Source organism: Panicum virgatum, chromosome 9K (assembly GCF_016808335.1).
Source record: "Panicum virgatum strain AP13 chromosome 9K, P.virgatum_v5, whole genome shotgun sequence".
In the NCBI taxonomy this organism is placed as follows: Eukaryota; Viridiplantae; Streptophyta; class Magnoliopsida; order Poales; family Poaceae; genus Panicum; species Panicum virgatum.
In genome coordinates this window covers 65,279,687-65,307,340 of record NC_053144.1, presented here as the reverse complement: position 1 = coordinate 65,307,340, position 27,654 = coordinate 65,279,687, and the positions used below count along the sequence as shown (strand labels likewise).

General features: G+C 52.5%; 3 protein-coding genes and 1 long non-coding RNA gene across 6 annotated transcripts; 1 reads left to right on the top strand and 3 right to left on the bottom strand.

Annotated features, from left to right (window-relative positions):
- Positions 1 to 9,057: 9,057 nt before the first annotated feature.
- LOC120647084 (ethylene-responsive transcription factor ERF073-like) lies at positions 9,058 to 10,336 on the bottom strand. 3 transcript variants are annotated; one of them, XM_039923709.1, is made up of 2 exons: positions 10,090 to 10,298; positions 9,058 to 10,056 (listed from the first exon to the last, which is right to left on the bottom strand). In XM_039923709.1, the coding sequence occupies exons 1-2, from the start codon at positions 10,132 to 10,134 to the stop codon at positions 9,178 to 9,180; spliced, it is 924 nt and encodes a 307-aa protein (XP_039779643.1). In that variant the 5' UTR covers positions 10,135 to 10,298; the 3' UTR covers positions 9,058 to 9,177. The 3 variants fall into 3 exon arrangements, with proteins under 3 accessions (XP_039779643.1, XP_039779642.1, XP_039779640.1); XM_039923708.1 differs by having other exon boundaries at positions 9,058 to 9,447; positions 9,478 to 10,295; XM_039923706.1 differs by having other exon boundaries at positions 9,058 to 10,336.
- Positions 10,337 to 12,442: 2,106 nt separating this feature from the next.
- LOC120647085 (FCS-Like Zinc finger 17-like) lies at positions 12,443 to 13,646 on the bottom strand. Its single transcript, XM_039923710.1, has 2 exons — positions 13,163 to 13,646; positions 12,443 to 13,020 (listed from the first exon to the last, which is right to left on the bottom strand). The coding sequence occupies exons 1-2, from the start codon at positions 13,471 to 13,473 to the stop codon at positions 12,840 to 12,842; spliced, it is 492 nt and encodes a 163-aa protein (XP_039779644.1). The 5' UTR covers positions 13,474 to 13,646; the 3' UTR covers positions 12,443 to 12,839.
- A 5,643-nt stretch (positions 13,647 to 19,289) lies between these two features.
- Positions 19,290 to 26,460, bottom strand: LOC120648245 (G-type lectin S-receptor-like serine/threonine-protein kinase At2g19130). The gene is made up of 6 exons (XM_039924976.1): positions 26,452 to 26,460; positions 25,102 to 25,108; positions 24,363 to 24,984; positions 23,055 to 23,082; positions 19,577 to 21,118; positions 19,290 to 19,448 (listed from the first exon to the last, which is right to left on the bottom strand). The coding sequence occupies exons 1-6, from the start codon at positions 26,458 to 26,460 to the stop codon at positions 19,290 to 19,292; spliced, it is 2,367 nt and encodes a 788-aa protein (XP_039780910.1).
- LOC120647083 lies at positions 21,159 to 22,761 on the top strand. The gene is made up of 3 exons (XR_005664682.1): positions 21,159 to 21,588; positions 21,682 to 21,899; positions 22,702 to 22,761. It is a non-coding gene; the product is annotated as an uncharacterized LOC120647083 (long non-coding RNA).
- Positions 26,461 to 27,654: the final 1,194 nt, after the last annotated feature.

Genomic DNA, 27,654 nt, shown 5'->3' with positions numbered 1-27,654 from the left:
TGTAGATTGATGTAAGACACAAAGAACATACTTATCATAGTAATAAGTTTGCCAAAGCAATGTGCTGTAACAAGACTTCCACCTAAGGGATCATGGAGTGTTGGAAAGCAATGATAAAAGATGGATTTACACTGTATTAGGAAAAAATATTATCTATGAATTCAAGATATAGAATGTATACTTATTCTATTCTTATATTGTATGTATCAGTCATTTCAGATTTATTGGATAATGTGGATCCAGATCAGATGTTACAATTGCAGGGCCTAATATTAAATATATCTAAGCTGACTCCAGAATCCAATAATTTGTCTACTTTGTTGTATAGGCACATTTCCCCTTCAGTCTGATATGAAGCAGAACTAAGAAGGAAACACTCATATATTTGAGTTTCAGAGGACAATATCCGGTTCAAATAAGGCAATAGCCAAGTTGAACACGATTTATCTTCATATTTTATTTCAACTTCATTTCAAGATATTATCTACCTATTTTTAGAGTGTGGACACCTCTAAGCAAACAAATAATCACATTAAGTTATTAAAAAAATCTGGCTGCAGAAAACCAATGTATCTTAAACAAAGTTCCTACCAAATCAAATATAGGATACATCCTAGAGCTAGAGGTTTGTTTGTTGCTTTCCTAGGGTATATATAACTTCACTGTGAGGTTTTATATTTAAACATATAAACTAATACATGCTTTAGAAATATCTATTCTATGCAAAACCTAGAATAAGGTGTGAAGAAGAAACTAGAATCACCTGCATCGAAGCCTGTAGACGCAACTATAAAATCTGCTTCATAGTGTTTAGATGCAAGTAACACAACATGATCCCATATAGCCAACAGACAATCATCATCAATTAGATCATTTAAACCCATGTTTATACTATATATTTTCCGAGTACAATTCACACAATTCAATGGGTTGGAAAATATTAAAGCCCTACAATAACATTCAAGTGATAAGCATACAAGAGTGTCAAAAGATTATTTTGCATAATGAGCAAATAAAGCAGTGAATCATGGTAGGGAGCACTGTTCATCCAGACTCAGAACATTGTTCCTCTTTGTGACTTCGCTTCCTGAAGTCAGAGAAGTTGGATCGAGAAGGAAAGGGAACTGGAGCGGATGCAAGCATCTAGGCTCTTTAGGTATGTTTCGGTGATTAATGACAACTATTATTGTGACTAATGAGTTTGTGCAGCTTAATGAAACATTATTGCTCATTTGGTCATATGTTAAAGAGGCCCCTAAATTTCATTATTCAAAAAGGCAATCTCGGTATTCAACTCAAATATATATCAAGACTAAGGATCTTTCTAGTCCTAAATGTCGTAAGGTTGAGAAGGACACTTAGGTTAGTATATATTTTATAGTTTTGTAGAGGTCACACTATTAAGAGGGGTTAAGGCTAAGTAACTTGAGCATTGACATGGTCAATCAAAAATGGATGCACACTATTGTCACTCAGGTTCCTAGAAGTTCAAATAAGTGGTTTTCAACTTATATCTCAAGAATATTTGGATTTCATTCAAGACTCAAATCAGAAAAGGCAAAATCAGAAAAAGTCTATACACCAGTTTAACCGACGACTCTATTTTTCTATACGTCGGTTAAACACACTTATCAGAGTCTGGACAAGTATATACATCAGTTAAACCGATGATATGAAAATTGACGTCGGTACAATTGTCCAGAAGGTTGGTTTTCCAGGGTGTTTCAAGGTTATATACACCGGTTAAACCGACGGTATTTGAAATTAACATCGGTGCATTTGTCCAGTGATTTGGTTTTTCCAGGGATTTCAGAAGTTAAACTCACCGGTTAAACCGACGAAGGATTTGAGTTAACGTCGGTGCAGTTGTCCAGAGAGTTGGTTTTTCAGTTGATCAGTGGATAACTACACTCACCGGTTAAACCAATGATACGTCGGTTAATCTGCCCAAGTTGTAACGGCTAGTTTTCCAAATGGGCAGTTTACATTCATCGGTTAAACCGACGTTGACTACTGGAGGGCCGTCGGATTAACCGGCGTTGAGTACTTTTCTAGCAGCTTTTCTCCAACGGCTCTATTCGTGTGAGCTACCTATATATACCCCTCCAATGGGTCATTTTACTAACTCTTGACACCAGGCAACATTCATACACTCATACTATTGTTGAGAGCCACCTTGAGCTTTATCTTCCACACATTTGTTCATTCAATCATTCAAGAAGCAAGATTAAGGACTTGAGTAAAGAGAAGCTTGTGTGCATCCGTTCTTGGTGATCGGTTCTTGCTCAAGTGAAGGCCCTAGCTTGTTACTCTTGGTGATTGGCAGCACCTAGGCGATCTTGGTGATTGAGGTGTTTCTTCCAGAGCTTGCCAAGGATTGTGGGAGCCCGAAGAAGTTTGTACATGGCTTGAGCTCCACCACGCCGGGATGGTGAACGGAAACTCTTAGTGACCGCCCGCGTCTCGGTGACATGGGAGGTGACAAGACTCTTAGTGAGTGTCACAACGTGGATTAGGGGTGTGTGCCAACACATCGACACCACGGGAAAAAATCTGGTTGTCTCTTGCCCACTCTTTACTTTCAAGCACTTACATTCATGCAATTATTCATGTGCTTGACCTTAGAGATCATAACTTAGCTCTACCTTGTTTAGTTTCATATCTAGTTGTTTTCTTTATAGCTTGTGTAGTTTGCTTAGTTAAAAGGTTGGTGAATTGAGCCTTACTAGTATTGCATAGGTTAAGATTACTTTATTTTGTCTTAGAAATTTGAAAAAGACCCAATCACCCCCCTCTTGGTCCATCGATCCTTACAATTGGTATCAGAGCCTCGTTGCTCATTTGGATCATTAGGCTTCACAGCCTAGAGCTATGGCCAAGATGGTGTTATCGCCATAAATTAATAGGGTTAATTAATAGACCGCGAGTAAGTTGGGCTTAATGAAGAGATTGAAGAAGGCTTACGAATCGGTTTCCTACGTGAGCATTTGGGCCACATGGGCTATGTATCTTTAGATTTAGTTCAAGATTAGAGATAGAGTCCGATCGGGACAAGATATAATTAGATTATTTCCCAAGTCTCCGGACTATAAATATGTACCCTATGTTATTCATAAAAAAAGGAGAACGTCATTACGTCTCGTAAAAAACAACTCTCGGCGCATCGCCACCCCTAATTCTAGGGTTTTATCCAAGTAAGCGCCATGCTGCCCTGATCGCTTCTTGCGATCTAGCTCTTGTTGCATAGAGTTAGCTGCGTAAAGGCAACACCCTGCTTCTTTTATGTTTAGTAGATCTGATCTGTTATGGTTTGTTCTCATGATTGGGAATTAGCATAATATCTGCTAGGTTAGGCCTTGCAAACAGGTTGGATGATCTGGTAACATGTTAGATGCTTTGCTTTAGTCTTAACAGGGAATTGATCCGGGGATTGGCTTTTGCTAGTTCTTAGGCCTCTGTTTTTTTTGTTATGGTTTAGTTATTTATTACGTTCATTAGGCCCAATCACGTGTAGGATGTTCCGATCTAGCAGTGAAGATTTAATTGAAGCAGCTTTACAGTTATTTGCTTTATTTATCAATATCCGGATAGATGCAGATCCAATCTGACACCGGGACTTGATCGGCTCTTTAAAGCCGATGCAAGAGTCGTCCCGGGGAGCCGACCACGGCTCGGACTTACGTTTCCACGTGTTTGTGTATGCAGGCAAATCGTTGCAAGCACGTTCGCACCTTCCTGATCGGGTATAGGTCTGGTGGCACGCCCGACATTCTCCGGAATCTCCGGGCGCGTGACGGAATTGCGGGCCGTCGACGAGGGAGCAGTGCCTGCCAGCACTCCGGTGACCTCCCGGCTCTTCGTGTTGCCTGTCGCTGCTCGCCGGTGAGTTTCGACCGACAACACATTCTGGCACACCCAGTGGGACCTTCATCAACAACAACGCCCGCCGCAGAGATGACAGGATCTCAGGACCAAGCATCGGTTTCGCCGGTCACCAAACCTGTCACATATGAAGAGCTGACTCTGGAACATAAGCAAAAATACGATGAGGTCAAAGCTCAGTTCGAAGCCGATCTCATCGGCTCTTTTGTGAGGACCGGCAACCATGGCATCAGGTGGAAGGGGTTCTCACCAGAGGGCGCTCTCGACAATGTTGATCTGTCTGTGCCATCGGAGGAGCGCACTAGGGCCCTACGCTAGGAGATGAACTACATGGTGGCTCAGACGCTTCATCGGCACTCAAAAAGCCTGGTGAACGAGCTTGAGCCCGTGGCACATCGCGTTGTCCAGGAGGTGATCAAAAACCAGTACTCCCCATCGGGACCAGTCCTGGGGAGCCACAAGGGGGAAGCTGCACTGCAATCTAGGCCGCCAGTGTCCTACTCACTCGCGGCAGCAGGACAACAGAATTCGCCGATCTATGTCGTTCACAAGATCGGCGGTGATCCTGGAGAAGGCCAGTTTCTGACCGAGCCACCCAAGGAAATCCCGTACGGCTACATGTGCGCATACATTCCTGACAGCGTCAATCCAGCACGCTCGGTGCAGTTGGTAAGCCCAGGAGCTTCTAGAGCAGACGCGGAGAAACAAGCGTGGCTGGCAAAGTACGCTACCGGGCCGAGTGCTGAGCCATCGGCCCCCAGGAGTTCTTAGTGTAGAGCAGGTCAGTGCAATACTGAGAGACCAGTTTGGCATCCTGCCCAAGAGAAAAGCGATCGGCTATTCCAAGCCGTATCCAAGTGACTACGACTTGATCCCGTTGCCTCCCAAGTATTGGCTCCCTGAGTTCACCAAGTTCAGCGGGTCAGAAGGAGCCAGCTCCATTGAGCATGTGAGCCGATATTTAACGCAGCTTGAGATGATCTCAGTATCGGATCCGCTGAGGGTCCGGTTCTTCGGCCAATCTCTCACAGGCCCAGCTTTTGGATGGTACGCGTCATTAGCTCCAGATTCGATTCGAACTTGGAGGTAGCTGGAAGATCAGTTCCATACCCAGTATCACTCAGAGGCTGCTGAAGCTGGGATTGATGACCTCACCTAAGTTAGGCAGAAGCGAGGAGAGACTGTATCGGAATACATACAACGCTTCAGACAGGTCAAGAATCGATGCTACTCATCACGCATTACGGAGAAGGAGGCAGTCGATCTGGCAGTTTTGGGACTCGCTAAGCCAATCAAAGATATGGCTTTCCAGTTGGAGTTCTCATCTCTGGCGCACCTGGTGCAGAAGCATACGGCGTATGAGCTTTACCATCCTGAGCTGTACCAGGACAAGTTCAAGCGCCATGTGAACATGGCCCAAGTGGATGAATCTGATGACTCTGGCGAGGAACAAGAAGTGGCCGTGGTAGAGTGGACTCGGGGAGCAAACCCCGTCCCGTGCAAATGGATCAAACAGCAGGGGCTTGTGAAGGGCTTTGACTTCGACATAGCCAAAGCAGAGCAGATATTTGATCTGCTGCTCAAAGAAAAACAGCTGAAGCTCCCAGAGAATCACAGCTTACAACCGCACAAGAGCTGCAGGGGAGGCTATACTATAAATGGCATCATTCGTTCACTCATGTCATGGGTGAATGCAAGGAGCTGCGTCGCCAAATTCAATCGGCTATTGAGAAAGGCCGATTAATCCTGGCTCAACACACGATGAAGGTCGACACGAAGCCCTTTCCGCAAGCCAACGTGGTAGAGTTGTCAGACTTCACTCCTATGGGCCAGAATTTTTCATTCCAGATCAACATGGCGGGGCCTGTACGCCGTCGTGACGAGCAAAGGAGAGAGGCCGTTTCTGTCAAACGGCCCCAGGATCAAAATAAGCCAGGGCGACAGCATATTACTGAAGAGCAAGTGCGTCACATCCGTAATCAGCTTCCAGCTTCTGGTCGGCTTCTGGAAAAGTATGAATATCAGCACATGCTGCGTCGCCGATATCAATCGAAAGAAGAGGAGTACGAGTACCGCACAGGGAGGACGCTGGGAAGGCGCCAAGCTATACGCGACCACTGGCATTGCCCGTTCTTCAGGTACTGTTGGAATTCTGGCATGAGCCGATTACCCACTATAGATGATTGTGAAATTGACTAAAATGCCACTGCAATTGTGACAGAACCGCCAAATTAAAACTCTAATTAAGCGTAATAACTGTCATTTGAACACATCGGGCTCATTAGCTTAACGGCTTAATTTGGCGATCCTTTCTCAACCCACGTCCCGATCGAAACATCACCGATAGACCCACGCGAAGTTGGGCGCAGATGGTACAAGCACGACACAAATTTGAAAATACAACAAATATACATAAGATTTTACCTTAAGTTTTACAAACCAAGTTTGAATAAATACATAATTTACAAACTTTGCATTACTGAGATCCGGGTTCAACTAGAGGAAAGGGGCCTGCAACTACACAAAGTGTGCCCTAGGGAGAACCCTAACTAAACGTCTGGTTCCACGACCTCCCATCCCTCTGCGTCCCGACGGATGAACTTGACGCAGCAGGGACAGAAGTCTACATCTGCGTGTCCTGAAATAATTGTAGCAATAAACCCTGAGTATAATAATACTCAGTAAGGCTTACCCGACCAGTGGGTATAACTTAGCCCACATATCTAGACATGCAAGGCTTTTGGCTGGTGGTTATCTTGCAGAAAACAACGACTAAAGTAATTCCCCACTTTCCTTATTTTAGCCAAAATTTTATATAATTTAACCTAGTCTAATATTTGCATAACCAAATCTAGAGGAAACATAGTGGAGCAATAAATAATAAATCATATGTTCATCAACATAGGTATAATCATTATTCCATCACAACACTACGCTGCGACGCAGTGACCAAGGTGCTCATATCCGAGAGCGACTGACGGCGAATCGATTCGATTTAACCTTGCAATGTGGACCTAATCAACACGTCACGCATTAGCCCCGTCGGACCACACACACACCAACCCTTCCCTCCCTGCCTCGAACTACAGAACCGCCCCACCTTCATATAGTCAGCCGAGTTCAACGAGAGACCACCAAAAGTAAACATATACATCCCGTTTCTCCGCGACTACTCGACCCGCCCTAAGGGGTGGTGATGAAGTTCTGTACTTTCGAAGCGAGACAGTACTAGGATTGCCGGTTTCGACTACCTCCTGCTCCCGGCATGTGGTTAGTACAGTTAAAACATGATCAGCAGGGCCAACAATGGCTCGGTCCTTAACCGACACAGGCGGAACTACACCTCTCCCGCCCGGTCTCAGATTCTATTCTTTCTTTCATTCCAAGACTTTCATCCATACTTAGTAACTCATATCAGGAAACATAAACTATCATATATCTCGCGAGTAACCAAGAATTACTCGGCTTCTACCGAACCCTATCTAGCATAGCATTTCTATCGTTCTATACATACTAGTACAACTCAAGGGAACCTAGGGTTCATGCAACTAGGGTTTCAAACAACTCCTAAACATAACGCACAAGTAATAAATATATATCTAGGTGTCATAATTTAAATTAATAGGACGTGCACCGGGGCTTGCCTTCAGGTTGCTGCACAGAACTGGGGTCAGACGGGCCTTGGGCCGGGTGCTCACACCTCTCCCCCTGGGCTTGCGTCGGCTGCTCCTGGGGTGCCGCAATCACCTCAAATACGGCGCCCTCAGCTGCGGATGCTACACGTATGCATATGAAATAAATGAGTGCAGCTCAATGATGTGACTATTTTACTTCAACTGGAATGCCCTGCGGACTGTCCGCGCCCAAGTGGCGGACCGTCCACCGTACCATTCTACCGACCCACCCGAACCAAGTACGTCTCTGGACAAACTTCAATCTATATGGCGGACTGTCCGCAATACACCTACGCCAACTCACCAGAGACAACAACGTCTCTGGAACACTTTCTAATCCTACCTGCGGACTGTCCGGCCCCCCTTGGCGAACCGTCCGTGGTTCACTTATCCAATCCACCAGAGACGGCAACGTCTCTGGACAAATCCTAAATTCAACGGCGGACTGTCCGCTCTCCAATAGCGGACCGTCCGCAACTCAATCCTGCGAACCCCACCAGAGACATCGTCTTTGGACAAATTTCAAATTTCAACGGCGGACCGTCCGCTCCCCTATAGCGGACCGTCCGCAGTTCATTTCTGCTAAACCACCAGAGACAACATCGTCTCTGGACGAAATCTAATCTGACCGGCGGACGGTCCGCACCTCCCAGGCGGACCGTCCGCGATGCCTAACTTTTGACCCGTGCCACAGGCGGCAGCAAGTGCGGAGGCGACGGCAGCGGCCGTTCACCGGCGCCGGCGACACACCACGGAAGGGGGGAGCACGAGGAACTCACCACGAATCCATTCCCGCGGTCAGTTCGAGCGGAGGACGACCGGAGAAGCGGATCGACGGTGGAGCAAGGCTTCAAGCGCCTCCCATGGTGACCGGCGGTGGTTGGGTGATTCCGGCCGGGGAGAAGCCGGACTGGGGGTTTGGGAAGGTGGAGGAGGTGACGGGGAAGGTTCTCGCACGAGGAATCGAGGTTTGGTGGCCGGAAGAGGGAGATCGATGGAAGGGGGCAACGACGGCGCGAGCGCTCGAGCTCCGCTCGGCTCTGGACGAAGTGAGGAGGAAGAAAGGAATGACAGGTGGGTCCCACATCCATCCAGATAAATATCTGAGCGTTGTCTGTCGGGCCGTCCGCCGACCCCGAGTGGACTGTCCGCGAGCAGGTGTTACACCAATTATTATCCTTCTTGCTCTGGCCGGATGAATGTTGGCCGGTTCTAGTGTCGTCTGTTGAACTGTGGAACAACGTACTAAAATGGTGCACGCGACTTTGCAGACTTCGCGGAGCAACCAGAGGAATCATGCTCGCAATTTGCAGGCTGATACATGCTTTGCCTGTTTCAATGGCGTTGCTTGACGGTTTTCGTCTGGGGACAAACTAAGAACCACGCTCCTCGTTTTAGTGGCAATTTTTTTCTTCAGGAACATGAACTAACTTTTGATTAAACCAGTTACTAAGAGTATTACGATGATTATCAACTCTTGCGTATGAAGGGAGACGCAGGATCTTTTGAGAACGGTAATTTCATCTCTTCCTGGATCCAAAGTTACAAACTAGACATGATCACAAAACCATCCGTAATTTTACAAGACGTTCATTCAACACAGGCGATCAGGCGAAGAAGCTTAAAACGACAGGTTGTCCTCGACGAGGCAGCCGTCGTCGAAGCTCCAGAGGCCCATCCCCTCGTCCGCGGCGGCGTTGCTCTGCACGGCGTCCGCGCTGAACAGGCTGTCGAGGGACTCGTACGCGCCGCCGTTGAAGTAGGCGAGCTGGTCGCCGAAGAGGAACGCGTCGAACAGCGCGTCCGACTCGGAGTCGGAGGCCCGGGGCGACGCCTCGTCGGCGCTCTCCGGTTCGGTCCTCGGGCGCTTGCTGGCGCCGCGGCTCTGGTCCTCGGCCTCGAAGGCCTCCGGGGCGGGGGCCTCGTCGTACGCCAACACGCCCTGCCACGAGAAGTCCGGGAGGGCGCCGCCGGACTCGGAGGTCTCGCTGTCGGTGGCCCCGGCCTCGTGCTTGACGCCGGACGCTGCGTGGCGCTGCTGCTCGTCCTCCTCGTCGGCGACGAGGTCGACGAACTCGGCGGCGCGGGCGCGCTTGCGCCCGGCGGCGGGAGCGGCGTCGGCGTTCGAGGGGAAGTTGAGCTTGGCCCTGGGCCCGCGGATGTCGCGCGCGGCGGCGTCGTAGGCGAGCGCGGCGGCCTCGGCGGAGGAGAAGGTGCCGAGCCAGACGCGGACACCCTTGACGGGGTCGCGGATCTCGGCGGCCCACTTGCCCCACGGGCGGCGCCGGACGCCCTTGTACTGCGCGGCCTTGCGGCGCCTGCTCGGCGCCGGCGCGGCCAGCTCCCGCTGCTGCTGCTGCCTCCTCAGCTTCCTGGTCGCCGCGCCGGCGGGGGAAGCGTTGAAGCCGAGCTGCTTGCTCTCCACCTCCTCGTCGGAGTCGGAGTCGAACTCCCGGAAGGCGGCCTCGAAGTCGTCGGCCCTCCGCTGCTGCTTGGCCGCGGGCCAGACGTGGCCCGGCGTGACGCGGCGCGCCGGCGCGCTCGGTATGAGCTCCGCGAGGATCGCACCACCACACATGTTTGCCTGCTTGCTTTCTCTCTTGCCTTGCCCGCTTGCTGGCTGCTGCTCTCACTAGCCGGACGCTAGCTCTCGTGTTTGGTTTGGAATGGTGGTCTCGGCTCGTCGAGGCGCTCGCTGTTAAATAAGAGAAAGCGGGTGCGGTGGCGACGGACGGACGGCGTGGCGTGGCGTGGCGTGGCGTGGCGGCTCCAAAATTCGCGGGGCGCGCAGAGCCGAGCAGGCAAGGCAAGGCAAGTTAGCGCCATCGCAGCGTGTGAGAGGATAAGGCCGGCGCGGGCGGACACGCCGGTACGGGCCCGCTCGTCTGTCCTCGTCGCTATCGGCGACGGTTGGACCTCGCCAGGGCCAGGAGGAGGTGCAATGCATCTGCCTCCTGCCTTCCTCCTGCACGCCGCGGCGTCCAAGTTGGGTCCGGGCCGCTGGCGCGAGGCGCGGCGGGGGACAGCGACGTGTAGTGTAGACCCGGGCTGCCGGTGCCGGGACGGGACGGGCTGGGATCAACTTGGCGGCGCCGCGCGTGCCCCGGCCAGCGGTTTCGAGCTCTTCCAGCGATCCTTGGCGGGGCGGATGCCGTGTCAGCGGCGCCAAACCGGAACCGCCTGTGCCGCCCCCCAGTTTGTGGGAAGGCTGTATTGGCAAGTGGGCCTGCCGGGGAACTTTCTTTATTCTAAGCAAAGCGAGTTGGTTAACCTAACCACCCCGCTAACCCTTTGTCTAAACCTAAACTAAACTGGGCAAGTGGGGTTAAGATTTTGCGATAAGACCGGGGGATTAGCGCTGATGGTGATTTGACGAAGTTGGCAAGTGGAGGCCTCACACTTTTTCAAGCCAGCAACATGTCAAGACGGGCGAGTCTGGCCTCTTTCTGCAAATTAGTATTAGTACGAGTACTAGTATATGTCCTGCTGCACTTGAAATAGACGTATCGCCGCAATTATCAAATATACGAAGCAGGCGTGAGCTGAATGATGAATGAGCCAAACCAAAGCACAAACCAGGGGTGGCTGCGGCCCGCCCAAGTTTATGGAAAAAGCGGTGTTGCCACTTTGCACACTGGACCTCACCTCGTCGCTGCATGCGATGAGCTGTCAGCTGTGGTCTCTTCAAGCTCAGCTATCTGCATCTTTTTCTTTTTTTTTTTAGGAAAGAGATCTGCATCTGCATTAGGGTGGCGACAGATGTTCCGTACTAAAAGCTCGGATGGATCGGGCGTTGTTGGGCCCTTGCATGGGCTTGTCAGGCCCTTTTCCCTGCGTTCCTCCTCTTTGGGCTCACAAACACGTTTATGGGCCTGCGTCTGGCTCATCTCATTCAGATCCGATATGAACATGAGGGGCAAATACGGAGGCTTGGGGTGCCTGGCGATGACGGCCATACTCTTGAACCATCATCTCTGTTTTTAATCATTATTACTTTTACCATTGGTTGAAACGATCTAGATCTATGCATATATACTGCGTCGTGATGATGATGAGCACAAATCTTACTGAAGCGGGCCGTCCTCACCTTCTCGACACTGCTAGAAAATCTCTCATTAGTACCGGTCGGGAACCCCCGGTTTGTACCGGTTTTCCGACCGGTACCGCTCCTCTGGTACTAATTGCACGCGCACTTAGTACCGGTCAGATGGCCCGGTACTAAACGGCATGTTTAGTACCGGTTGGTAAACTGCTGGCCACGCCAGCACTAGGCCGAGCAGTTTAGTACCGGTTGGTAAACTGCTGGCCACGCCAGCACCAGCACTTAGTATCTCATTCAGATCCGATATGAACATGAGGGGCAAATACGGGGGCACTGTGTGGTGATCATAAGCAGGCTCTGATATGCACCTGAGGGCGAACAACTAATTAATGGAACAAATTATTTGTCTCTTTCCAGGTTTATGTAACAACTGCTATATAAGGTTCTAATATCAATGTAATCTTCAATTACAAACAAGCACTTCGGTTATTCACCTTCTTTTGGACTGGAATTCTTATATTAGATCCCTTTTGGTTCTTCATCTTGCACCAATTGCGCCATCAATAACGCATTTTCGATGAGGTGGTTTGTTTTTTAGATAGATCAAATTACAATTTTTTATTTTTTAACGAGTTCTAAGTCAAATGGAAATTGAGATAAATATTCTATTCAGAAATATTCATTTGTTCTGGACTCTTTTAGTATTTTGCTTAACTACTAATAATTAATCCTTTTTAATATTGATTTAATTGTATTCAGAAATTTGCTATTTCCTAGCCAAGTCATACTCTTTTTTTTTTGAAGTAATCAAGTCACACTCCAACCAAATGCTCCCTCTGTGCCAAAAAAAACAAATGCTCCCTCTGATTCATTTTATTTTCTACCCGGTCAAACTTCCTTAGCTTGACACATCGAAATAAAAAAAGGTACAAAGATTGAGGACACATAGTTGACGTTACTAGATTTAAGCAAGGAAAACTTCTAGAAAATTGAAGTCGCCTTTCCTTGCAATCAGGCCAAATTAAACTCCCAAAGATCAACCCGTAGAACTGAGACAACTAGTGAACAAGTATCCACACAGTAATAATACTAATAATATCCATCCTAAAGGCTAAAGTGATAGCTTTGTTCAGTTCAGTATGGCACTCTTTTGTGCCGATTTGAAGAAAGGCAACAAAATTTTTACCGTATGTATGAGACTACAATAATAACAGGCGTTCTCTTCGACAGATGTGTATGTATCATCGTGCAGCGGTTTGCAGGCTCATGAGCCGATTCGATCCTTGCATCTTGGGCGCCGCTCCAGCGTGCCGACGGTGGAACGCGTCGCGGCGCTTCCTGATGAGCATTTCGATCTCCCGGCGCTCCTCTTTTGCCATGTGCTGGCACCGGCACTCGACGCTGCAAAACGCTTGCTCTCCTCTGCAAATTTCACCCGCCGATCGAATCCCAGATGAGCAAAACTACTGAAGGGCGCGCTGACGGTGAAGGAGCATCACCATGCATCATGATTCATGAGATCGAGGAAAGTTAATTAGCCAGAGGCCTGGCATCTCGATCTTACTTGTACACGAAGACGTCCATGGTGGCGTCCAGGTTCTTGTGGCAGCAGAAGCAGCGCTTCAGGAACTCCAGCCCCACGAACGACATCCGGCCGTTCTCGTGGCCGCACTTGCTGGACGCGCACGTCGCCGCCGGGATCATCCTCACCGCGGACCTCCTCAGGACCGTCGGCCGCTGCTTCCTCGGCGACGGCTGTATGATGAGGCGGAGCCCGACGAGCTCGCCGGCGCCCGAGGCCGCCGCCATTGGCGTCGAGGTGGAGGCGCCCAGCCCCTCCTCGAGGTGGAAGAGGCTCGGCGCTCTTGGGATCATGCTGTGTGCTTTGCAAGGATCTGCCTCTCTTGGAGCCAGCGTTTCTTCGATCAGGCTTCTCTGTCTCGGAGAGACAGTCAGACAGATGAAGATATTGCAAGAGAGGAATGAGAATGTCTTGAGGTGTTTGAGCTGCCAGGTGCGCTCATATATAGCTCTTGTGGCCACAGTTCAGTTGGTTGGGGGCCCACGACGAAAAGCTACCGTCCTCACTCCTCAGAGGGATAAATAATATTTGATTTGTAAGTAGCGAGGATACCCGCACATGCTACACATGGGGCAAAAGCTGCAGCGTGCGAGTAGTGTTTGGCGGCCGTGTGGGTGCCACGTAAAACTTGACCTACGGGGTAAGACTGCCCCCACGGCATTGTTTGAGAGATATAATGACCTTCTCATAGCAGACCAAAAAACCCCCGAACCCCTACCCCACCCGTACACGGGGGCCCGTCGCCTTGTGAGTTAGGCCGGGCTCCACAGTACTTTGGACATCCCCTACCCCACCCGTACACGGGGGCCCGTCGCCTTGTGAGTTAGGCCGGGCTCCACGGTACTTTGGACATGAGGCAGGCGAGGGAGTTTTTTTACCCGCAGGCGGAAATTCGTCCCGATCAAGAATCGAATCCACAACCTCCGGGGTGCCGCCGGACTGCCGTGACCAACTGGTCCGACATCCTTTGGCGTGGGTGCCACTTACACCCGGATAACACAATCCATGTCCTGATATGCGACATGTGGGTTTATCTCTACAGTTTTCACTTTCACGAGACAACAAGCTGGCGTCCTTTCGATCGCGGTATCTTTTGTTAACGTCGCCGTCCAGCGAGCTATGGCCAGAAGAGCGGTAACAACCGGAACCACACACCTTTGCTCTAAAAAAAAACCGGAACCACACACACACACTCTGCGGATTTGAATTGTGGAATTGGGGCCATTGATCATCACTAATAAGTAATTAATAACCGCCCAACTAAACTATGCAAACATGTATAGGCGACGGGCAGGCCGCATAGGCCACACTGACACTGCCTTTGTCCTACAAAGTTTTTAGAAACGGGGTAGCCAGGTACACTAGTACTAGTAAAAGAAATATTTATACTGGCACCTTATTTTTTTATGCTCGACCGAGCACAAAGGCTTCATATTTGTACTAATGATCGATATAAGCAACCATCATCACAAAGCGACATGTGGTGTAATGTTGTCATGTGTAATGGGGTGGGAGCTCTACATCAGCCGCGCCAAACCAAGATATAATAAAATCAATCGATCTGCCATGTGAAGCGCGCGTGCGTGTGGACGTACGTACGTTACAAGTTAGAAAGCGACGATATGGGCCACGGCATCCGATTCTTGTTCTCTCCCTGCAGACTCCCACTCGCTCGTGTCCCACACCCTGCGCGTAGGTGTCATCTTCACCGTCCCATCCCAGACGAGAACAAAGCGTCCCCTGTCTTTTAACTTTGGAAGTAAAAAAAAACATCCCTGTCGAGTGTCGACTACTCCGTAGTATATAATGCAGCAATAACAGCAGTGTCAACGCGCATCACTTTCCTACAGAGCTCACGCTAACACAAGGAAGAAAACCCACACGGCGTCCATTATTCTACACTCCTCATATGATACTTGCTGCTGTTAGCTAGTGGTGACAGAGCTAACGGGAGAACTAACTACTGCACGTTGGCGCTTGATTAGTTTATGGTTTCGGACGGCAGCGAATTGTGGCTTTCTATAAAAGCCGGATGAACCCCTCTTTCAGAAAAAAAAAATCGCCAGTGAATTGTAGACGACAGGCAGGCAGAGGCAGCACCGTTCCTGGTTGCAGACTTGCAGTTTTTTTTTGACACTCTCACCGCCTGCTTTATTTAGGCAAACTCAGGATCACCATGATCGCGATCCACCAAAGTTGATACAAATTCTGGGAGGGGATCATCCCAAACACCTGGGAGATCCGGGTCCCGTGCAAAACCCAAACTGGCCAGCTCATGAGCACACCTATTACAAGTTCTAGGAATACAAGAAATAGATACAGGAACAAAATGTTGCATCAGTATCGAACGTGCTTCACTGAATATTGTGCCACCCGGCGCACGGTCGAAAGCATTGCTGCAAAGAGCGGAGACCAAGTTTGTCGAATCCGTCTCTATAATCACCCGTGAGATCCCCCTGACCATGGCCGCATCAAGAGCCGCAATACACGCCTCTCCTTCAGCTGACAACGCATCAACAACTAAAGAAAGACGCCCTGAACCCGCCACAATCGCCTGCCCGTCGCTGTCCCTGATAATGAAGCCCCAAGCACCTTCCTTTGTCGCCGCTTTAAAAGCTCCGTCGATGTTAATCTTTAGGACATCGACAGGGGGGAGGCTGCCATGATCTTCTTCCAACGGCAGCAGGCCGAGGGTTGGTAGTCCGGACATCATCTCCCTGGGAAATCACTTCATGTGCAGTCAATGTGATAGCCTCCACTCGCATCAATAGATCACCAGCATTGCAGCGATTCCTAGCATTCCACCATGCCCACAGCAAGCCAGCTACAAGAAGTCCACGCTTCTCGTCCAACGACACACTTGCAGACTTGCAGTTAAAAATCCCAAAGCTGACGGCCTTCCTAGCTAGGTAGGTAGAGTCTGGAAAAGGTTGGAGATTTGCAGTTAAAAATCCCAAAGCTGACGTCCTCCTAGCTAGGTAAGAGCCCCGGCCAGCTCAATTAGGCCACGTGAGACAACGCGCGTTGAAAGGTTAACCCCGCTCGTACTAATAGGAAGGACTGCTGCCAGTTTGACACGCAGAGCAAGAAAAGGATGGGCCTAGAAACCGATGGACATAGTATGCAGCACGCAGCACATGGGTCGATCACATCGCAGGACATACTTTCCCCTGTAGCGGTGGTTATGCACCTTCACCTTGATTAGTTCGTCCAGCACGCACGTGTTTGGCAGAGGCGATGCCTTCTCTTTTCCGAGACACGTCGAGAGCGGAAGGTTATTGGCTACTGGCGTCCTGTACGTGGAGCGAGACGAAGCCACGACCCAGTTAGGACGTGAGGTCGTCGTTGCCATCGTGCCACAGGATGACGGCGCGGCCCCACTCCATGGGTTCGGTTCGGTTGCCGCAGGAAGGCGCCGCCTCGTCTACCAGCTGCGCGCGAGGAGCGCGGTCGGTTGGATCAGAGCGGACGGCCGCAGGCACGGCGACGACGCGTGCGGAGGGGCATGGCCGTGCCCCGCGCGGCGCGCCCACCCCAACAGCGGTGTGCGTCGATTGTAGCGCGCGGATGGGCCAGTTCGGAGCAGCTCGGGGGCACCTGCTCGGCGGTGTGCGTGAACAGAGGGGCCGCGAGGCCATCGTCGGCATGCATGAATGCTGCGGACGGCGCGGCGCGGGGCGCAGCGACGCAAGCCGGAGCTGCTCGCGGCGCACAGCTCAAGTGATCCCTGATGTTCCCATTGTGGGACGACCGGCCGGGTCCCATGACCACCAGCGCCGCTCAACAGCCGTCGGACGGCGGCGCAAAGGCGTGTTGTGGACGGTGGCGACGGGAATAGAGGGCGGACGGTATCTCGTTACCGACCGGGTGGACGGTATTTCGTTTACCGTCCACCCCGGAGGTCACGGGAGCCGTCCGATCGGGATCGAGCGGCTGGATCCGAGCCAGCGGAGGCACGCGGGCGGGTCGTGTGGGCCGATAGGAATCAGCTAGGCCCAGTTTACTAGAAAGGCCCATAAAATGAAACGTGGGCTCACTCCGTCTGCCCGTCGTTATGACGCCCATCGAGAGGTGCAGGAGCTGCAGAATGGAGGCAGGTGAGGTCTGAGAGCGCGCGCTGCCGGAGAGGGAGGAGATGATGGCCATGGAGGAGCTGTCCTTCAATTTTGACTGCATGACGAGGCAAGGATCCATTAGAGGCGATGCCTTGCTTCTCTTTTCAGAGACACGTCGAGAGCGGAAGGTATTGGCTACTGGCATCTGTATGTGGGGCGAGACATGCGAGGCCAGGTCGTCGTTGCCCTCGTGCCACAGGAATGACGGCGCGGCCACACTCCATCGGTTCGTTTCGGTTGCCGCACGAAGGCGCCGCCTCGGCTACCAGCTGCGCGCGAGGAACGCGGTCTGTTGGATCAGAGCGGACGGCAGGCCGGATGGCCGCAGACACGGCGACGACGCGGGTGGAGGGGCATGGCCGTGCCCGTGCCCCGCGTGGCGCGCCACCCCAACAGCGGTGTGCGTCGCTCGCAGCGCGGATGGACAAGTTTGGAGCAGCTCGGGCCACCTGCTCGCTGGTGTCCGCGTGCAGAGCGGAGCAGCAGATAGGGGCGTCGAGGCCATCGTCGGCATGCATGAATGCTGCGGACGGTGAGGCGCGCGGCGATGCCAGCCGGAGCCGGTCGCGGGGCCCAGTTCTGAGAGTGACCCTGATGTGCACATGGTGGGAGGACGAGTAGACAATAGGGCCCCATGACCCCCAGAGCCGCTGAACAGCCGGCGGAAGGCGGCGACCGTGACGGCGTCGGGGAACAGCGGGCGGACGGCGTCGGGAACAGCGGACGGTATCTTGTTTACCGACCGGGTGGACGGTATTTTGTTTACCATCCACCCCGGAGGTCACAGAAGCCGTCCGATCGGAATCGAGCGGCCGGATCCGAGCCGGCGGAGGCACGCGGGCGGGTCGCGTGGGCCGATAGGAATATGCTCGGCCCAGTCTAATAGCGAGGCCCATAAAATGAAGCGCGGGCACACTCCGTCCGTCGTCATCGCGCTATGAATCGCCGCCGTGCAGGAGCTGCAGATCGAGGACTGAGAAGAGAGCGCGCTGCCGAAGAGGGAAGAGATGATGGCCATGGAGGAGCTGTCCTTCAATTCTGACGGCATGACGAGGCAAGGATCCATTAGAGGCGCTGCTGAATGCTGGAGTCGTTTTTCACTTGCGCACTTCTTCTGTTCGCTAAAATATAGCTTATCCTCGGCAACCCCGCCGCTGACACGGCGACGACGCGGCGCGGCGCGTATAGAGGGGCATGGCCGTGCCCCACGCGGCGCGCCACCCCAACAGCGGTGTGCGTTCCTCGCAGCGCGCGGATGGACCAGTTCGGAGCAGCTCGGGCCACCTGCTCGGTGGTGTCCGTGCGCAGAGCAGAGGGGCGCCGAGGCCATCACCGGCATGCATGAATGCTGTGGACGGCGCGGCGCGGCGCGGCGCGCAGCGACGCCAGCCGGAGCCGCTCGCGGCGCAATAATCGAGTGACCCTGATGTGCGCATGGTGGGACGACCGGCCGGGTCCCATGACCACCAGCGCCGCTCAACAGCCAGCGGACGGCGGCGCAAAGATGTGCTGTGGACGGTGGCGACGGGAATAGAGGGCGGACGGTATCTCGTTTACCGACCGGGTGGACGGTATTTCGTTTACCGTCCACCCCGGATGTCACGGGAGCCGTCCGATCGGGATCGAGCGGCTGGATCCGAGCCGGCGGAGGCACGCGGGCGGGTCGCGTGGGCCGATAGGAATCAGCTCGGCCCAGTTTACTAGCAAGGCCCACAAAATGAAACGTGGGCACGCTTCCTCCGTCGTCATCCCGCCATGAATCGCCGTGCAGGAGCCGCAGAAAGGAGGGTCAGAGGGAGGAGATGATGGCCATGGAGGAGCTGTGCTTCAATTTTGAGGGCATGGCGAGGCAAGGATCATTAGAGGCGCCGCTGAATGCTGACCTAGTTTTTCACTTGCGCACTTCTTCTGTCATCAGTAATGTGCTAACAATTAATGTTCGCTAAAATATAGCTTATCCTCGGCAACGCCGCTGACCCATCCGTTTAGCATTGTCAGCATCGCGGGATCGGCGGCAAGCCGACATCGGCAACGCCTTCAAGCTGCTGCACGACGAGCCCCATCGTCGGCCGGTCGCGCTCCTCGTCCTGGATGCACCAGCAAGCGACCTTGCAGAGCCTCTCGAGCTGCACCAGGCAGTGGCGGAGCTTGATCTGTGATTTCAGAAAAATGAGGGGGGGCCATCCTTTAGCTACAGTAATGAACAGTGCAAAAATTGCAAAGCTAGGGGGGGGGGGGGGCCATGGCCCCTTTGGCCATTGAGAAGCTCCGCCAGTGGCACCAGGTTGGCATCCCCGGACAGCCTCTCGTCCAGCAGGCTGACCACGTCGCCCGCGCGAAGCCTCACCGCCGCATGCACCGGGAAGTACATGGCGGCCGACGAGGCGGCGGCGTTCCGGCGGCCCGAGACGAGCTCGAACAGCACCAGGCCGAAGCTGTAGACGTCGGCCTTGGCGGTGACCGGGGCACCCGCGAGCCACTCCGGCGCGAGGTACCCCGGCGTGCCCCGCACGGTGGTCAGGACGCGGCTCGAGTCGCGGCCGACGAGCTTGGCCATGCCGAAGTCCGCGTGCTTCGCCCACAACGCCTCGTCGAGGAGGATGTTCTCCGGCTTGACGTCGCAGTGGATGATGCGCTCCCGGCACTCCTCGTGCAGGTAGGCCAGGCCTCTGACCACGCCAACCGCGATGCCGAATCTCTGGTCCCAGCTCAAGACTCGCTGCTTGGAGCTCGAGCTGCTCGTGATGAACAGGTGCGAGTCCAAGGAGCCATTGGCCATGTAGTCGTACACGAGCGCCCTCTTGCTCCCCTCCCAGCAGAAGCTGCGGAGGCGGACGAGGTTGACGTGGTGGATCATGCCGAGGGTGACCACCTCGGCGCGGAACGGCTTGTCCCCCTGCTGCCGCCAGCCGTGGAGCGTCTTGACGGCCACGGGCGTCGCGTCCGGGAGCGCACCCTTGTACACGGAGCCGAAGCCCCCGCTCCCGAGCTTCTCCGAAAAGTCCCGCGTCGCCTCCTTCATGGCCCGGTAGTCGAACACCAGAAGCGCGCCCTGCGCCGCCGCCGGCGTCACCTTGCCCTTGCCCCGCCGCCTCCGCAGAACCACTACCACGGGCGCGGTTATCACGAGACTTGTCAGGATCAAGACACCGGCCACTAGTCCGGTGCCATGGATCGCCGTTGATTTCTTCGACGGATGCACCGCCGCCGGCAACTCCGAGGCCGCGACGCGGAGGTGAAGTACGGCACCAGCGACTCCCTGATCGACTTGATCGCTCGAGACTCTCCTGAGGTTGACGAGCTCGCCCTTCCACACAGAACACTTGGTCCCGTCGTAAACATAGGCGGCGCACGAGCAGTCTCGCAAGCAGGAGAGCTCGCACGCTGCCCTGCCGCTCCGTGCTCCACCAGCCGCCGAGCCTCTCGGGAGCTGCACGGCGTACGGCAGCTCGAGGAACCCGTCCGTGTGGCAATCCGCCTGCTGCTGGCTCTGCCGCCGCTCGCATCCCGAGGCCATGTTCCCCAGCCTCCACTCCCCCTCGAGCCGAGGCGCGAAACCCGCGGGGCACTGGCACGCTGGGCTGGTGGTGTTGCTGCACACGCCGAAGGGCCCGCACGAGGCGTGGACGTCGCACGGGTCGCGGGGCTCGGAGCAGAAGAGGTTCCAGTCCCCCGCCGTGTCGCTCCACTGCCGCCGAAGCAACTGGCCGTTCACGTCCAGCACGAAGTTGCGGATGCCCATCGGCATCCTGTCGTGGTAGGTGAAGAGGTTGATGCTGGCGTTCGGCGCGTAGGGGACGCCGGCGATGTAGCCCGACCGCATCTCCGGCAGGTTGTCACAGCCCAAGAAAAAAAGGAAATAAATAAAATTTTCCCGCCGGGCCCACCCGTCAGCCTCCTTCTTTCCTCCTCCTCTCTGTTCTGCGCCGCGGCACGCACGCGTCGCCACGCGCCGGCCATCCCCGGCTTCCGTGCCGCTCGCGTCCTCCGCTCGCCCCATCCTCCACGACGACGCCGCGGCCTTATCCTTCCCCGCTGCCGTGTTCTCCTTCTCCTCCCCATCTTCCTCCTCCTGGAACTCGAGCAGAGCTCGCCCCCATCGCCGCGCCGACGAACTCCGGCCGCCGTTCCTCGATTTCGCGCGCCCACGGCCCCCTCACCTCGCCCTCCACCTCCTCCAGCCTCCTCGAGCTCGCTCCCGCGTTTTCCCGGCGGAATCGAGCCCGCGCCGCCCGGCCGCCATTGACGCTGCCGCGAGGAGCTCCGTCGGCCGCCGTCGATTCGCCGTCTCCGGTGAGCTACTTCTCGATTCCTTGCGCGAGGAGCATCTCCTCCCTTCCCTCGCTCGATTTCCCTCCTCACCAGGCCTCCTCCCCCTCCCTGCAGGGCCGTGGCGCAGCCCTCCGCCCGCCGCCGCTGTTCGTCGTCGCGCCGCCCCGTCGTCGCTCCTCTCCGCCCGTGCCGTTGTTGGTGAGCTTTGCCGTCGCCTGGAACATGCCTTGCGTGCGCCTCCGGCCCCTCTCCAGCCCTGCTTCGCCGCGCCGCCGTCCGCCGTGTCGCGCGCGTCGTGGGTCTGTTCGTGGACATGAAGAAGATGAGCAGTGGTAGAAGCTAATAACAATCTTTGTTGTACTTGTGTGCGTTTGAGTTTGCAAAAATCATAGAAAAATATATATAGATCCAAAAATAGTGAAACTTGTTTTGTTAGTTTCCTTTTGCTTAGATCTACTCCTGAAAAATATAGTTTTGCATGTTACTATCCTGTAGATTTACTTGTGGTTTAATATTGCAAAAGTGAGTTAAATGCTTAGTTATTTGTGTGATGCTCTAAAAATGCTAAACCAAATTTTGTTAGGCTCCTTGTGAAATGTTCTTTCCAGTGGTACAACTTGCTTGCATGAATCTCGCATGTTGGTTAGCGTTTTGTTTCGATTTTGTGCTTGGTCTGAAATGTTGTTTATTGCATAAATATTTTCTGAAAATGATAAAATGGCAAAACCACTTTTGTTAGCCTTGTTTACATGTTTAGTTCCTGTGCAAATTTTATGGAAATTGTTTGGACTCGTTTGCATGTTTTTTTTTATTTATCTTATTTAGAGTAACTAAAAATTGATATATTTATGATTAATTCTAGGAAAATGCTTTTGATGTAAATCCAAATTTTCATGAGATCCTTGTAATGTCCTCTGCATGTTCAATTTAATTTGTGATTTATGCTTGTTGTATAAGTTTATTTGCTAATTCTTGATCTAGCTTTTCTGTTCGCGTGTACGATAGTGATTGTTTGTCGTCGCGCGTGTTACGTTTGTGCATCATCGCATATGTGCCATTCATTATGCATGTCTTATCACCCTTGCATAATCTAGGGTATCACACTAATGCATGCATCTCATTCATGCATTATAGTGACTGAACCGTCGGAGGTCGAACCCGTGGAGCCCACCGAGTCCGTGGAGCCTGAACCCGGAGCCCCGTTCGTGGTCGAGTCGGAAGTTAACCTAGGCAAGCAGCTAAGCATATTCCTTGCACTTATTTAATCTGATTTAGCTTAGCTATCTCACCGGGTAATGTTGGGTTATATATAATATTTATGTATTGCATTCTTGTACCTAATTTCCTGCATTACCCTTCCTTGAATTGTTATCCATGTCCTTGTCATTTGTTAGTCAGTTAATAACTTAATCTGATTAGATGCTTAGCCCTGCTTAGAATACTCATATTGCTTGCTCGAAAGGAATGGTTTGGAGTATCACACTTACCTGATTATCCTTGAGTGCACTTGAGTATCTGGGACAAGTGGAGTGCAGTATCGAGATTCGAGCGGAATGTTAGGGCCTAGAGAATGAAGTCACATGGGCATAGTCCGCTTGGATCGATTAAGGACCGAGTGGACGACGTTGGTTTTGAGCACCTTTCTGTGCTACCACATATCCAATATAATGGAACGTATAAGCCAATTACCTTCTTTGACTTGATCATTGATGTACAGTCCTAGATACGTGGCTAAAGGCTATGCAGAGAGGCTTAGAGGTGTCCCCCGGATGGACCTATGTGTAGGAAAGTTTAGAGATGTCCCCGGTGGAAACTAAGTCTCTACGCGTAAGCTAGGTGTGAAGATTTCAATGATCGAGCCATGTTGGGAACGGTTGTCGCGAGTGCCCCCTTATCCAACTTTGGCCGGTTGGGGTGAGTCGCATGGTCCTCGCGTCGTGTGGGTAAAGTAGTACACCCTTGCAAGGTTATAACCAATTCGAATTGCCGCGCTCTCGGTTATGAGCAAGCTCATTATCCCATGAACTCCTCATAGATTATCGTTTATGATGGGAACGGTTCTTGTTACATCTATGATCAGTTATAGATGATGTTACTCTCTTAATCAACTAAAAGTGTTTGGGGGTTTGGGCAACTTTAATTAATTTTGTTAGAAGAGCTCATGCTTATGCAATAATTACTTAACCTTAAAGCTTTTATTTGAGCCTTTGCATGATCCTTGCTTATTTATTTGCGTAAGTCTTGCGGAGTACCTTTGTACTCAAGGTGCTTCTAACCCTAGTTGCAGGTGAACCCGAAGTGGTGTTCGGCCACTTCTACCCCGCCGATTTAGGCGCGGGGGAGGAGTAGGTCGTTGAGGCTGGGATGGTGTCCTTGAGTAAGACATCATCATCGTAGTAAGTTTCTTCGTAATCGAACTCCGTAAGAGCATGTAAATATAATAATCCTTAAGTTTCTGATTAATATGGTTTCCGTGAGCCCAAGGTTTGTAATGAAGTTAGGGTGAACCCACCTATATCAAATTTGTAATAATAAGTGAATAAAATTGCTCTTTGTGGATCATCAGCAATGTATGCGTTGGTATAACGGTACGTGTGCTTAATCCTGGGCATGTGGCAAACACGTACCGGGACTACCGGGTTTGCTCTCGTTCTGGGTGAAGTGTGTTGATTAAGTGCCTCTAAGGCGTGGATTAGCATGTGGCGTGTCGAGAGACGGACACGTGCTAGCCCTCGTCTTAAAGGATTAATCAATAATTTCACCTAAACCGAGGGTAAATTGGGCGGTTCTCACACAGGTTGACGAAGATCTGGCCGTCCCACAGGCCGGTCGTCCAGTACTGGTGCTCGCCGCCGGCGAGCAGGTTCAGCTTGGTCTGCCCGCGCGGGTCGATCACCAGGGAGAACGGCCCGGGCGCCGGGTCCTCGGCGTTCGTCCACGACGTGAGGAAGCTGTGGACGCCGCGGGCCCTGTCGTAGCCGAGACTAGCCCCTGGGAGCCATGTGTCCGTGGGGTGGTCGAAGCTCTGCCACGTCACCACGGACGACGCCGACGCCGTGGCGTCGCTCCGCACGACGAGGTTGCCGTCGTCCTGGAGCGTGGCCACGGTGGTGCGCGGCGACGGGGAGGTCGCGTTCGACGACCACAGCAGCGTGCTGGACGGCGCCGCGAGGAGCACAAGCTCGCCGCGGTCGTTCAGCGCGAAGCGAGACGTGGACGGTTCCAAGACCGGACGCTCCCGGTTCGCCAGCCAGACGACCGTTTGCTTGGAGATGTTCTTGAACCAGATGCCTATGTAGTGCCTCGTGGAGTTGCCCCGCCCCCGGGAGAAGAAACCAAGCTCGAAGTTGCCACCCTCGGAGACCAGTGTCTGGTTCCATGGGAGAGACTGGCCCAAGGTGTGGTGATCAACTTTGGCTGATATGAAACAAACTGTAATATCTATTACCGATCAGGCCAGCACATATCATTGCTCATTCTCGAGATGAAAAAAAAATGAAGAATATATATATATATATAGCGAGCTCAACTAACTGAAAGTCTGAAACAACACAAGGTCACCATCACAGTCAACCAATCTCGCACGTCAGACTGACTTCTTCCATAGAAATCAAATCAGTGCAGGTAAATTAAGTTTCAAATGGCGTCGAGTCGTGGAATGTAAGAAAGCGAGGAAAACGGTTGTTTGAAATCCTGGACATGTGATACACTGCCCGAAGATTTTTCGTTTGCTCCCTCCTGAATACTACGACTGGCTAGACGAGCGACGGCAGGTTATTACTTTAGCTATTGTTGGGCCTCGATATGGCGGGCCCGGTCTGCATATAATAAATTAAGAATGAAGGGTCAACTTTGGCTGCTAAATTTTTTGCATGATCATTTTTTCTTCTTCTTTTGGCAATACAGATTTGTTCTGTAGGCAGTGACGACTGACGAACATGATATATAGGACGTCCAGGACTCTCGTAGCCATGTCAACTCTTCGATCTGTCCAGACCAATGCCCTAATTTTTTCATCGTTGCCCCAGTCAAGCAGTCAACTATGCACGCAGTTTTCCGGTCACTCATCCATGGCGAAAATAGGGAATAATACGTAGTAGTACAGCGGAGATGTGACACCGTAGCTTATCCTTGTTCTTAACAAAACTAATAGCAGATAGCTTACATTGGGTGAGTGCCAAAGTAGCCGCCTCCATAAACAGCTAGAAAATCAGCAATACTCCAGGGATGTGCCAAACTGCCAATCTACCCTTTGCGTTGCGTTCAATGCTTCCCATCCTTGAGACTTAAGGCGCCAATTCGTTCATAGTCAGTTGTCTCCACGAGATTGAAATTGAATCGCCGGCAGACCTCGGGCCACGTGCAAGAGGTGGCTGTGAACGAGAATTCTTCCCGTTCTGGCAATGATCATGCACTGCATAAGCGCTCTCCCAGAGTAGCTTCAAAACGATGTGTGTTGGTGGGTGCTGCCTCCACAGTTGCCACGGCTGAGGCTATCTGCTTCGAGTTAGTGCGGTGCAGGGAGGAGGTGGCCACTCGGCGACAGGATCCGATGCCAGTAATAGAGCACGTGGAGGAGGAAGCTCAAAGCCGACACCCCAACTGGCGATGCAATATCATGTTTGAACGCCAGCAGTAGCACGATCACTAACAAACCGTACCATAAAACGTTGAATGCATCGGCAAATAGCCTGCTCTTGGTCACATCGTCACGCAAACCGGGATCAGACGCCAATCGCCTCCATGAACAACCCTAGTTGACGGAAGACGAAGACCTCAAGACGGGGACTGGAAACTCCAACCCAAAACTAGCGGGAAGGAGGAGAACATACCTCACAAGAACAGCTCTAGGGCCACCAGAGAATTCTTGGAGGGACAAAATACCGGCGCCATGGACGAAGTCTCTAGCTCGGAAATACATGTTCAGCCTCACCCAAGAGACAACACCTCCGCTATCAATGAAGTCGAAGAACAGAAATCCTCCAATCAGTAACGGCACTGATGAGGAAACTAACCAAATCCTACCTAGATCTACTAGATTAAAGAGGAATATATACACCGGCCACCTCTCTCCTCTTTCCCCATACCCGTTGGAGCCAAAACAGGCGCCGGCGAGGATGGGGATCGAAGGAGATCGGCGCCGGAAGCGAATCGCCTTACGGTCGCCTTCACTCAACAGCAGCAGCAGAGGAAGGGTCGAGAACACTGCCGATCAGGCCTAGCGGTTGACTTGGTTGACGGCGAGGTGGCGCTGCTAGAAGCCAGCTTGTCTCCGCCAAGTTACTCCTGGGCCGCTCCCCAATCTGACCCGGGCCTGCGTGCTGGGCCGACGGTGTCTACGCCTCCAACTGAGGGATCACCAGTTGGGCCGCCAATGCTGGAGCCTCGCTCAGTCTACAACATGGAGGCCGAAACTGCGGTGGCAGTCAACCCAACACTGGAGGACATTGCCCAACTCGCTGTCGATCTTCAAACTGAGATCACTCCATGCTCTGAGGAACCGCGAACGCCCATCGCGTCAGGCTGCGTTGCGGTGGAGGATGCTGCGAGCTATGAGTGTCGGCTCAAGACTTTCACCGAGGAGGTCAGGCGTCCTACTCGCTCACCTTTGCTACTGCGGCCGGTCAAGACCAAGAGGGCTCCCATCCCTCCTCCGCAAGGCCAACTCGAGCCGCCGAAGTGTAACAAGCGCTTGGCAAACCATCCTTTGGCCAACGTCGCTTCCTCCAAATGCGCGGAGGTGATGCTGATGCGCCGCCTCAATGTCATCCCAGATGTGGCCGCGCCAAACTCAGACTCTAAAAAGACCTACATGCAGCTGTACAAGGAGAAGCTCGACGCCGGCCATTTCGAGGCTATGAGGGACCTCCTGCCCGTGCTTCGCAGCTCTTCGGCCATGGGCTTCACTGTTGAGTGATGTGCCCATGCCGCCGCCTATTGAGCGTGTGTCGCTTGGGTTGTTTTAAGTGCGAGTAGTCTATCGAGGGTTGACCCTTTATGGTATTGTTTACTTCTTAGCACTAGTTTAGTGTCTAATATGTTCCGTGAGCTCTAGCTCTGAGGGTTGTAAACAAATTTTTATTCTCT

Excerpts from the sequence above, each read along its gene's own strand:
- LOC120647084 (XM_039923706.1), bottom strand. The coding sequence starts at position 10,134 with ATGTGTGGTGGTGCGATCCTCGCGGAGCTCATACCGAGCGCGCCGGCG.
- LOC120647085 (XM_039923710.1), bottom strand. The coding sequence starts at position 13,473 with ATGATCCCAAGAGCGCCGAGCCTCTTCCACCTCGAGGAGGGGCTGGGC. Across the intron at positions 13,021-13,162 it reads ATGGACGTCTTCGTGTACAA|AGGAGAGCAAGCGTTTTGCA; the intron begins GTAAGATCGAGA and ends TGAAATTTGCAG.
- LOC120648245 (XM_039924976.1), bottom strand. Across the intron at positions 23,083-24,362 it reads GGCCAGATCTTCGTCAACCT|ATACTCAAGTGCACTCAAGG; the intron begins GTGTGAGAACCG and ends CACTTGTCCCAG. Across the intron at positions 19,449-19,576 it reads TGTCCGGGGATGCCAACCTG|ATCAAGCTCCGCCACTGCCT; the intron begins GTGCCACTGGCG and ends CTGAAATCACAG.